Here is a 13,357-nt window from a genome sequence, read left to right as displayed (position 1 = left end):
TGGTGCCTCCAACAGCTGGTTGCATTTAAATGATTTTAAAATAAGTGCTTACAAAAAGTCAATTTGGGGTATTTTGCTGCTTATGTACAAAACAAATCACAAATACGTTTTTATGTTGATTTTTTCTGACAGGACTGGGAATTCCCACATTTCATGGGAGATGTCGATGTAAATCTCCCTGGGTTGCACACCCCTCATATGCAATTCAAGATCCCTTTCTTCCAGAAGATCTTCAAGGAAGAATATCATATTCACATAACAGGTATGTTACGACTTTGAACATGGTATTTTTTGTCTCCAAGTTAGAGTAATACTAGCTGCTATAAAAAAGCAAACGGTAACATTTTAGAGGCATACATAAATATTTTTCTGTTTCTTACTCACTTAACAGTGCAACTACTGGCAGTTCCGGGCTGTCACTCTGGGACTTAGACTACTGGTGGCTTTAACAATTTCAACTTTATCCAGCATGCAGATGAGAATAAAGAGAATGGGGGAAATGATTAAGAAAACTTACCTGTTTCTTAACCGCCTTGGCTTGGAAAAGAAACACGTCACCTCCCTCACATTCTGTTGGCAATAATCAGTCAGATGGCCCCACTTAGAGTCAAGGAGAGTAGGGAGATGTAGTCCCCAGTTGGGCAGCCACTTCCTATGTCAGGCCCAGTGTTGTAGCACAGGATTAACAGAGACGAAGAACATGTCTTTGGTGTGGAGAGTTAGCTATTTCTGTCATACTCCATATACCACTCCACCTTGGTTTTGTTCATTGTGTGGGTTTCCTTTTCAAAACCTATAGCTCAGGATATCTTTATGCTTTGTTCTTCATTTACTACTGAAATTAAAACAGAGGTATCCTAGAGCTCCAATCAGACCGTATGCCTTTAGGGAGGTTGACCACTTCTCATCTGATTCAAACCTACTGCTGTGGTAGAGTTTGTGTTTGTCTCAAGTGATTCTCTTGTGACTCCTCAGATTATTTCATTTTTAGATGTGTCTTGCTTTTGAAATAATATGATTTATTATAATATTCTTTCATGACATCTCGGTCATTCTCATCTAAAAAAGTGTTCCTAGAGTTCCTTTTTTTTTTTTACCTTTTTTTCTTTAAAACAAGAAGTAGACAGCTGAATGATCAAATGAAGAATGTCATTAGTTCCCGAGCTGTTCAGATGCAGGTAGCGAATGTGTGTGTTTTAAGGGCAACAGCCTAGGATCCCACGCCTGCTATAATAAAAATTGCTGAAGAAATCTGTGCTTACACTACCGTCTGTGCTGCTGAATAAAAATAGTCTGAGCACAGAAAACGCGAACTTCTGAAGACTGCAAAAAAACCTTTGCTTCCCAACTTGACGGCTGTTTTTTGCTGAGCATGAGGCAACCTTCCTAAATTGGAGAATGAGCTCATGAATAGGGAAGATGCAGTAGGTTTCTTCTCCTTTCTAAAATGAATGAGGCCCATCTATTAAATTCACTGGGTAAATCAATCAATTTGAGTTCAGGTCACAGAGTGTTGTTTCAGAGTCCCCACTTAATCTCTGCAGCATGCTACCTTCTTGGACTTCTAAAACAGCTATCGCGCACATGGCATCATCATATCCCTCTGGGTAGGCTTTCACCTGGACCATCTGTTCTTGCTATCAGCTCTTGTCCCAGGCCATCATGGCACTAATATTATCTCTGACTCAGTATCAGAATCCCTGTCAGAAATATACTGCTCAAGTGCAGAATATCAGCATTTTTATTTAAAAAAAAAAAAAAATGAGAGGGGGAGATTCAGAGAGATCATCGATAAGAAAAAAATTCAAGTTGTTAAGTATATTTAATTTGGGGCTATTTTGCATAGCTTTGTCATACATGCCATCATTTATAGATAGCAGCAGGTTCGACTTTTGTGGTGCTCAGAGCTTACACAATTTGGAATGCTCTATTTAAAAATATGAATATAAAATTACAACCGAAAATTATATTCAGTGCCTTGGAAGGGGACCACGCATACAGGAGTCCCTGAACCTTTGGCGTCACTAGCTTCTAGGTAGAGCCTTCTACACCTTTGGACTTAAACCTTTGTCCCACCAAGTATTATTTTGTAAAAACTTAAAAGGAGGAAAGACTAGCTAAGTATTTGTATTGGAGACTGTACATTAATAAAGTTTTCCAGAAGGTAGAAATATATTACAATTAAGGCTTTGGTTATGCTGATTAACATATCACCCAGGAAACTTTATAAACATACAGGTTGTTAGGTGCCAAACCTAATGATTCCTACAGAGTAGGTCTGGGCAATGGGCAGGGAATGGGACTTTTGAAAAGCTTTCCCACATAATGCTAATCTTTGAGAACTATTCCTTTCTGATTGAGAAGCCACAGTTGAGATCAGAATGTCTCCTGATTCAAGCCAAGGGAATAACTGGATGCCTGGACCTGCTGGGAAGGCTATTGAAGATTCTGGAGTTTAAATTCAAAATAAAATAGGACTCACGTGGGCATTGGGGTGAAGGGATCCAGCATAACCAATTGAAATTCAGTTTCTGGTAAGATGATCATGTACCTCCCCAGATCCATCTATGATAAAATTGTCTAGGAAAACAGTGATAGGAGGCTAAAGTAAGTTATAACTTCTCCCCCTCTTGTTTTTCTTACTCTCTTTGTTCCGTTACTTGGCTAAAGAGGTTGCTGAGGCTACTCTGGGATTACCATCTAGTCTCCTGTAAAAGGCCTTTCACTTTATCTGACATGGTTTCTGGGCAAACCTAGGTAAAATTTCCAAAACATAGTGCTACATGTTGGATTTTAATATGCTCAGTAGTTAGCCCATGAATTTCCAAGTACACTGCAAATGCTAACTTGATCAGCTCTTCCGATATGGCTCCTTTTTTGTAGAGAGACTTGATCGCTTTCCTTAATAAACAAATATGGTATTACCACTTGGTTTATTAAGCATGCAACGCTCTCTAGCCATCAGTGGTTCTCAAACTTTAGTATATATGAGAATCACCTGGAGAGCTTATTAAAAAATTCCATCAGCCACACACCCAGACAGAGCTGGATGTCTGAGGGATGTGGTGGACCTTGGAATCTACCGTTCTCTCAAGCATCACCAGTTATGTCTATGCAAGCAGCCAGAGGACCGCACCTAGAGAAATGCTGCTGCAGAGAAACATTTTCTAGTCAGATTTCTTCTCATCTCAGCTTTAATTTATTTTCATATGCAATTCTTAAAACAAAAGCCAAGGGGCAGAAAGAAAATTCAATAGAAATGGGGTGGCCCGTGAGAAAGGCATATGGTAGAGGTCTATCAGGAGCTAGAACGTTTACAGCTGGGGCCAGCGGAGGAGATCCTGAAGCACAGCATGACTGGGAAAGGTCTGGATGACCATAGATGAAGATGGAGCCAGGGGTAGAAAGGGATCCTGTAGACCCCTTCATGGCTCTGTCTGTTGCCTTCTCTGGTCTTTGTTCTGCACTAGAAGAGGCTAGATGAGGACTGCTAGAGTTCTCTAAGGGTCAAGAATGACTCTAACTGGGCCTCAACTATCATTTCTCTGTGAAGCTATCATTTCTCTGTGAAAGGTCTTCTGTGCATGCTGAGGAAATGGAATGTAAGGTGTCGGTGCATAGACTCCAGCTCTGCTACTAAGTGGTGGCATGGTCCTCATCCAGCTCCTGAACTTCTTAGAGGCTCAGTTTTATCATCTGTTAAATGGAGACCATACTAGTACTTATCCCAGAGTTGCTATATTATTTTAGTTAACATGTACAAGGCACTTAAAACACTGTCTGCCATGTATTAAGCACTCAATAAACTCTCACTATCTTTACCTGAAACTTTTCCATTCATTCATCCAGGGTTTGTGCTTCCTATTTAATTAAAAAACATCAGGCAACCCAAGAGAGGGATCTCTTATTATTTATCCACTACTCTGAGTTCTCTACTGTTATTTACTTTTCTGAATCCTCAAGAAGGAGAAAGCAGAGAATGGGAAAAAAAAATCTTTCTCCCAATGAGATTCTGTGTATGTAGAGGGTTATCTGATACCGGTGAGTTCCCATTGACATTTTTAAAGCATTAAGGATTTGAGTATTTTTTAATCCTGATTCCAAGCTAGTTTTATTTATGTATGTCAGAAATAACTTGAATTGTTGCATCTGTTTAGCTCATCTGGATCCCCCTTGACAGATGGTTTGCTGCAGTATGTGTGAGCTTTCATTTTATAAGCTGGGCTAGAGCTTATAAAAATAAATCATCTCTATCTAAGGGTGTGTTAAAATATTTTTTTCTGAGAATTTTGATTTCAGGAACAGAAGGGATAAATGGTTAGTGATTAGGTCACACTGGATCTTTTGGCCCAAGCCTATTGTTCTTCTAAAAGTAAATGCAACTGTATAATTCTCTTTTCTGCCCTCTTCCCTTTTACCTATAAGGTGAATGCAAAGATGGATTCAAATGTGATATGCTAAGTCTCTGGAGGCAAGAGAGGAATGGCCTCTCAATTCAGTCTCGGAAGCCCCTCTGAGTCCTATTAATGCCAATCCCGGTGGAAACTCTGCCATCTGTCATCCCAGCCAGACAAAGGGAGTGTCCCATTGGTGGCCATCATCTGAGTAAATTAGGAGGGGGCTGGGGGAAAGGCCAGAAGGAAGGCCTGTGCATCTACGAGGAGAGAATTCACACTGTTGGCATGATGATGCCCACGGGAACCCTTTCGGCAAAAAATAGAAAATGCAGAAGTAAACAAGCCTCTGTAGCGTCTATAGTGTTCTGCTTCAGTTTCCTGAACAGTGTGAGGGCACAGGTGCTTTACAATGGCAAGAATGTGGAAAATAATGAATAAAACCCCTTCATTTTATTTCCAAAGGTGCATGATTTCTGGTAAATGAGTTCCCAGAGATTGTTTTTTAAAGAGCTCTCCTGTGTCAATCAGATCATGGAAAGTGCTGGGGAGGGTGGGCCAATGGTCCGTCCAGCAGAATATTCTGTCTGATAGAATTAGCAAGGGACTTGTTATAGGGAAATGTGATGCCTCCTATTGTTCACTGTGACAGTCCCCCAAGATCATGAATTTATCCAGAGTACACAAAGATCTCCTTCTATTCTTTCAGTTGTGAATTTTTCTAAATCTTTCCTGAAGCAATTTTCATTTTCAACACATTTATACAGCTCTAAGAGTTAACTATGTTTACTTCTACATAAAGCAGAAATTCATTTTATTTGTCAAAAACTCATCTTTTTTCCAGGCCATGGTTGCTTTGCCCATAGCTTGTGAGTCCTTGCTGCTCCTGAGGTTATCCCATCTGCCCAAAATGAGGTGTCCTGTCTTCATTTATGTATACATGAGGATATTTCTAATAAACCTTACATGGTCTTCAAAAATTGTCTTCGCAGTCAGAGGAAGAACTTGAGATATATAATTAATCATAACCTTTGAGACATGAATATTCTACTTTTCTCAATATTCCAGATCATATTAGATTTTAGCAGTATCCTAGAATTCACCAGATCATCGTGACATATGTATTTGATTCGAAAGACTAGAACTTCACTCGTAGTACTTTTCTTGACATGTTATCTCAGATAACATGCTTAACAGATGTTTCCTGAGTTAATATGTGTCCAAACCCAAGCCAGGATCTAGAGAATACAAAAATGAATATGACACAGTTCCCAGACTCCAGAACCTTCAGTACAGTCTTTGGTACAACTATGTGGCCTTTTCTTTCTGTTTTTATCATCACATGTTTCTGCCTCTACTCATCATATTGAATTATGTTTCCCACTTAGGAAGCAACAATGACAAAAGAAGGACTTTGAGAAGCTGTATTTATTTGCCTTTTAAGTCTTAAGAAGCTACTTTACTAACTCGACTTATTAATTTATAAATTATTTAGTAAATATTTTCCCTTTACCAAATGGTCTCCTCATAGGCCAAGCACTTAATGTGGTTTCTAGATATCCCAAAGTTATGGAGGGAGGGACTTAAAGAGCTAACTCAGTGAGCTCTGTTTTTCACTGCTCATGTCTGGAATGAGAGGACATTGAATTTGCCCAAGAAGCCTGTTAGAACAAACTGCTATTTCTTTAATTAACCAAAACTCATCTTTTTCAAGGCCAGGATTTCTTGCTATTTTATAATACATACTTAATGGCTTTGTGGAACATGACTATTTTATGTATCTGCTCTTGATGCCAGAGTCCGGCCGAGTGGTAGCACCTACTTGATGTAGAGGTGCCCACGGCACAGCACAGCTCAACCACAATGTTAAGTGGCAACTTTCCTGAGTAAAAGATTTTTGCAAATATGACTGCATATTTGAATCCTAAAAGTTTTATTATATGGTGGAAATATCAGCACTTTATAGTCTTTTTCTTTAGTTGAAAAAAATAACACTTTCCTCCAAATTGTTGTCATTTCCTATGGTAAGTGTGGATGATAGTTAATGAAGAATTCTTTTAAAACTAACTAGCTCAGGATTCTATAGACTCCCACAAAGTAAAAAGATAAAATGACCATTATAATATCATTTTTGACAATCAGTAAGATTCATTAAAAGCACAAAAAAAGAAAAAGAGGTAATCCCACCAACACCATGCAGTGATTTCTTATTAAAGAAGACAGTGAGATATTTCGACATGGTGATTAATAGAAATAATGTATGGATTTTACCCTACCTCCTTGCTGATTTACATTATGCTATGTAGTTGAAACAACAGGGGGACATGTAAAATCTCTCATAAGATTAATGCTGAAATCTCAAACCTCTTGTTACGGTTGATTGTACCTTCACAACAGCATACTTGGGAAAATGAAAATAGAAACACTTTCTATTCTTTCTTTTTGTGTGTCTTATATCCTTTCCATGTGGGTTATTTCTGGGATTCAAATTTATTTTTTATGGTAAACAGTGTTTCTCAGAAATATAATCTTTTTTTTTTTTTTTTAAGGAAAGCTTTCTCCATCTAAAAGTTGTATATTTCATCTTTTTTTGCTCTAATGGGGAGATTTCCTGGTCCATCATAAAACATTAAAGTTTAAACAGTGTTTATTTCACTGATTCATCAAAGAGACGTTTGAGGCTGGGATGAAACCTTAAGGATTATATAGCTCAACTTCCTCACCTTATAGACAAGAACACCAAGCTTAAATTGTTTCGCCTGACTTTGCTGTCTGATTTGCCACATCTCAGAGGGCAAAAGTAATGTTTTTAAAGAGGAAAAAAACATTACCAAGGTAACAAAACGCTGTGTGGGAAAATGTAAGGATGAGTGATAGAGAAAAATGAACATTCTTTCTCTGTACAAATGGATAAATGGACCCGAGGTTATGTCAAGTGGGCTGGAAACAAAAAGTAAGAAGAGCCATTTCTTTTAAATTTTCAGCAGTTTCAAGTTTCAGCGGAATGACTGAGAGGTGGGAAAGACAATGCTATAGCCACAGAATATAATAAGAAAATATGGTATCAGTGGAGATTCTGCCTCAGTCTCTTCTCTCCCCTCTGTATGTACTTTCCCACTTTCACATGACCTCTCTGCTGGGGGAGTAGGGGTGGGTGTGAGTAGGGGAACTAGTTCTTGTTCTTTAGCCTCAAAATTTGTATATATAAAAGACCTTTTCTCAGGCCCAATACTACTGAGAGCTATAGACAAATTACCAATGGCTAAGGATTTTTAACATGCTAAATATGCTAATCCACACAACATATTTCTATATAGCTATGCACTGGGTTCTCTTGGATAACTGATCTGATGATATCTACCCTATTATGTCAGTGCTTAGTAATACATTCTGTTTTATCTAAACTGATCACTTGTAGAATATATCTTTGTCACAAACCCTTACACACTCTTCTCTCCCACTATTCTATCACCAAGATCCTATATTAACCAGATTGAAGAAATATAAGAAATTGTAGAAATAATAGTACCCTATGTTTTTGGCAAACAATATATTTCTAAGAACTTTCAAATATAACTTCTCACTTTATCCTCACAATAATCCTTTGATGTAATTACATTGGAATTATTCTCCATGTCACAGAATATAAAAACTAAATTCACACAGCTAATAAGGAGAAGGATATGGGGAAAAGGACAGAATCATAGAACTGGAAGGCATTTAGTTCAGTTTCCTCGATTTGAAAATAAAATTATTTAGTCTAGAGAGGCTAAACAGGTTATCCAAGGTTTTATTATTCAAGTTTAGTACTTGTTAACATTTTTCACATGGTGATTTCCAGCCTACAGTTTTTGTCACTGTGGTACTCCCTCTCACAAATGGGTGAAGATGTGTGAGAGCTGGATGATTCTATCCATCAGCAGAGGTCAAAGATCACATTTTTAATTTTCTTCTCCTCCATTCCATCTAAATGTTCACACTCCGGGTTACATGAGAAAAAATACATAAAGTGATCCTTTAGTCTCAAAGTTTAGTGGTCAAAAGAACCCGGCACCATTCATCTTAGATGGTAGAAAAATAATTTTTAAGTAAGGAAAAAAATCTCCTATCTTCAGGATTTCTTCTTAGCTTGATCAGTCTACATACTTCCATTTTTATTCTCTGATTTTATGTTTTTCCTTTGTCTATTAACATTCATTGAGCATCTTTTCCCCCACTAGAAAAGCACCTTTCTCCAAGTTCCATGGGCATTCCTTTCTTTTCCCTGATTTTGTGCTGCTGCTTATCTTTAGTTTCTGATATCCTGTTACCCTAGAAATAGAGACCCCTTTATGGAGACTGCTTGATTCACGCATTTATAAAAATGACCTAGAGAAGATACAAGTCTCTCCAAGGAATCTTTGTGAGTCAAGAAGGTGATACTCAGTCACAATTTCAAGGACATTCCCTTGCCATCTAGTCTGGCTTTATAACACATATAGTTTACAGTAAGAGAATAAGTACAAAACTTTTACAACAGAGAAGCACCCAAAGCTCCTATCTCAACTTACTTTCTATTATGGAAGCTACACACTAGTGCCTTCTTAATACTGGATGACACTTGCTGTACTTTTTCATTTCACCTGTCTCTCATTCATCTCCTGCCTTTCTTTTCCTACAATATTCTCCATTCTTTTCCTTCTCTCTTCCCTCAGCCTCTCTATTTCACATAGCCTGATCTTTTGCTGTATGCCATTCTATCTGCAGCATAATGAAAACATAAACTAAAAGAAATGGAAAATTTTCTAAACTGTTCTCTGTCCTGCATTTCTTTCAAGGACCATATGGATTGTTACTTCTTCTAAAATCCTTTCTGCAGAAATTAGTCCTCAGTTTTTATGGTTTGATCACTCATTTGGCACCTCTCGAATGCAGTCTTTTATTACTCTTTTTCTGTTGATGTCTCTGTCATGTTTTCCCAACAAGATGATGCATTCTTTCCTAAAAGGCAGAAACGTATCCTCAGCATTTACTAAGGTATCCTACACAGCATCTATTATCTTTGGTAATGATGCTCACCTTTATTCTTGATTGCATTTTTCTGGCTTCAGCTTTCTTAATTTGTTGTATGGTTGATTCTTAGAACAGTTTTGGTTCTGAAGATCCAGGAAGGCAGGAGTGGTTTGATCTTAATGGTGGTAGATGTTAGAAATGTTTTATCATATCTGGAAATATTTTCAATGTTCCAACTTACTTTCTAGTTTAGGTGTGCAAAATAAGTCATTCAGGCAAAAGCTTCCATACAAATATTATAAAACCTATATAGGTTTTATATTGAATGATTTCAGGACGGGCAGCGTTATAATTTCCCTTCATACAGTTCACATAAATTCTCTTCCTATAGAAGCAGTTGTATTTTTCCATGCAAAAAGACATCTTCTCATCATAGCTTAGGAAGGCTTTGATAATAATAGTAACAATTACCGAGTTCCTATTATACCAAGCACTGTGATTAGCATCTAATAATCACATGAAAAATGTTAACAGCTTTAATAAGTACTATTATTTTCTGCATGGAAAAGAAATTGGTGTTTAGAAAATTTAAACAGAGCGAGGATTAAAACCCTTCAAACTTGCATATAATAGGAGCTTGAAAATGTGTCATGATGATAATAAAATATTTTTCTAAACTCTTCACAAAGTATCTTTTTATGTAGCTATATATTCTGTTAGAGTACATATTACAAAATACATATTTACCATTCTTGGTTTCGTAGTTTGCTCAAGGTGATAGCTCTCTGCTGTCCCAAAAGTTCTATAATCATGTGAACAGTAACTTAATATTCAATACCACTATTTTCAAATACAAAATAAAATAATTTAGACATAACTAAAGCTTCTAGAATCTGTTACATATCTCACCTAATTTGCTACAGCAAGTCTATTAGGTGGGTATTACTATATTATTAGGATACACTTCATACTATAAAACTTATAATAAATTATGATTACAATAAAAATTATAATGGAATCCAGTATTCCTTGAAATTTTTTCCACATTTTCCATTTGCAGACATAAAGATGTTATTAGATAATATGTCTCTAAATAATATCTTATTTAGATAAGAATTTTAAAAACTACAAAGAAATAGTAGTTACAGTCTCTCCAAATCATGTCTTCTAAAACAGTTCATTAGCTTTGGTTATATTTATATGTCTGATAAATGAATTCTGTTCAATGAAAATTTGATGCAATTATTTTTAAAATCTTGAAATTAATGTTCAAGGATTATTGATCTGAATCACATCAACTAATGGTTTAATCAACAGGTCACCTACAAACAGCAATGTGAATTCAACTGATATACTGCTGTGCTTGCATTCAAAATGATTTATGTCTTGCCCAAACATAATTATAAAACTGTAAGAGATGTTGAATTATATGTGGGACTTCTCTAAGTATTTCATTAGAACTTTGTTTTTAAACGTTAATTGAAATGTTCTCGTGGATAATCTACATGGAACCAAATTTGAATATAGCTGTGGGGCCTATAAAACAAGGATATTTAGCCTGGTTAATGTAAAAACCATAAATTACTGGCTGTGGGACCCACAGTTATGTGTTCACATGCCTAGAATCCACTTAAAAATATCTCTTTGCCAATTCACTTAATAGAAGCATAGCGCTCTCAGAAAAATTAATTGTTGACAGGTCTAAAACATTAACAATTTATACTATTGTACTATTATCTTCATTTTATTGGATAAAACCTTATTGCAGTTTTATGATTCTTTGGCTAATATGCAGTATTTCTTTTTTAATGCAGGTAAATGGTTTAACTATGGAATTATCTTTCTTGTCTTGATTTTGGACCTTAATATGTGGAAGAACCAGATATTTTATAAACCTCATGAATATGGACAATATATTGGCCCAGGGCAGAAGATATATACAGTGAAAGACTCAGAAAGTTTAAAGGATTTGAACAGAACCAAGCTATCCTGGGAATGGAGGTCCAATCACACTAACCCTCGGACTAATAAAACGTATGTTGAGGGAGACCTGTTCTTACATAGCAGGTTTACAGGGGCTAGTCTTGATGTCAAGTGCCTGGCTTTTGTTCCAAGTTTGATAGCGTTTGTGTGGTTTGGATTCTTCATTTGGTTCTTTGGACGATTTTTGAAAAATGAACAAGGCATGGAGAATCAGGACAAAACTTACACTCGCATGAAAAGAAAATCCCCATCAGAACATAGCAAAGACATGGGAATCACTCGAGAAAACACCCAGGCCTCAGTGGAAGACCCGCTGAATGACCCCCCTTCAGTTTGCATCAGGTCTGACTTCAATGAGATTGTCTACAAGTCCTCCCACCTAACGTCGGAAAACTTGAGCTCGCACTTGAATGAGTCTACCAGCGCAACAGAAGCTGACCCAGACCCAATGACTTCTAAAAGTACACCTACGAACTAGATTCATTTACTCGGAGATAGCACAAAAAGCAACCTTGAGTGTAACTTTAAAAAGTTAGTCTTTCTTTTTGTAAATGTAAGGTTTACTTAGTGTTAGGTAAAGAAATACAAACAATGCCACAACGGTGCTCAACATGCTTTTTCTAGGACTCATTGTTTTCTATTTGTATTATGATACACGTGCCTACTGTATATCTAACAGTCCTCTAGAGATTGCTTTTCACAATTGCACAAGCTATTTATTGACTTTACAGCATAGTACAAGATTAGCTGATTATCTGTGTATCTGATGTTCAACCATAGTGGTGCCTTGAGACATTAAACTGTTTTTAACTGTACCAGAAACTGAGTGTGAAACAGTTCTCTAATCTATTTCACATTGGTTTTGTTTTGTTTTGTTTTGTTTTTTGTATACAATTATTTTAATCTATACTTAATGTCTGAGCAAGAAACAGATGTAGCTTAGATGTGGCTCAGAAAGTATCTCTTGGTTTCTTATTCAGTAGCGAAGTTGGTGACTTTGAAAGCTAGACTGTAGAGATGCATGGTGATTACCTTTGAATATTTATTGGCTGTCCGCCAAATACAAATACAGATACAAAATTCTGTAACAGGAGAATGATAATCCAGCATGGGTCACTACTTGTGAAGTGTGACTTTCTCCAGCCAGTAATTGCAATTAGATGATAATACCTAATTATGTTTTCCTAATTAAACATAAATTGCTACTTGATTAAAAATCCTGCCCTTCACCTTTGGGAACAAAGGTTAAGAGACACAGTTGGGTAAACTCTCAAATTTTTTGGCATTTACACAAAGCCCTAGAAAACCAAGGAACTGAAGTTTTAATCATGTGAGGGTTGCACAGCCTCCCATCTACAATATTTGTACATCTTTCTGTAAATATGGCTCTGGACAGTGAAAATTGAAAAACATATGCCAACTTTGAGCAAGGGAACTCTTCTAAAAGTCATGCAGTGGATCTTGTGAGGTGGGAAAGGATGCGTGAAAGAATCTGTTTAGTGGCTTGTTTTGTGCTTTTTTTTTTTTAAGAATTAAACATCTCACATTAATAAATAAGAAAATTATACATCAGTAATTATGTGATGTCATCTTTTGTTTATAATAGAGAGATTCAATTGTGTCTTAGTTAAATAAGAGCCCTTTAAAAAAAATTTTAACTCCATGACAGGCAAGTTAAGAAATGGAACACTCTCAACTTGCCTTTAATTTTGTTACATAAATTGTGGTTACATGTTCCTTGAGGGGGTTAGGGGAGATCACTTTTAAGCAAAATTACTTTCCTGCCATATACTGACATAGCTGTATTTTGTCTTTATGATTTTTTAAATCTCTCTTGTTTTGATCTATCTGCTTTTAAGCTTGCAGCATGCTGAATTTAGCATGCATAATATAACTATGTATTTATCTGTCACTTGAGAGCCTGTTTTAATAAATATCTTTCTACTATTGTTTACTAAGCAATTGGAACCAGGTCCCTGCTATTTCTT

General features: G+C 36.5%; 1 protein-coding gene across 1 annotated transcript in view; it reads left to right on the top strand.

The window, feature by feature from the left end:
* TMEM117 (transmembrane protein 117) overlaps window positions 1–12,945 on the top strand; it is a 375,424-nt gene extending 362,479 nt beyond the window's left edge. The window contains exons 7-8 of the mRNA XM_039882251.1: window positions 133–262; window positions 11,201–12,945. Of these exons, the coding sequence (XP_039738185.1) occupies window positions 133–262; window positions 11,201–11,847 (777 nt within the window). The 3' untranslated portion in view covers window positions 11,848–12,945. The remainder of the gene's footprint in view (window positions 1–132; window positions 263–11,200) is intronic.
* The last annotated feature ends 412 nt before the right edge of the window (window positions 12,946–13,357 follow it).

Source organism: Pteropus medius, unplaced genomic scaffold, assembly GCF_902729225.1.
Source record: "Pteropus medius unplaced genomic scaffold, Ma_sr-lr_union100, whole genome shotgun sequence".
Lineage (NCBI taxonomy): Eukaryota > Metazoa > Chordata > Mammalia > Chiroptera > Pteropodidae > Pteropus > Pteropus medius.
This window is presented reverse-complemented; position numbering and strand designations above follow the sequence as displayed.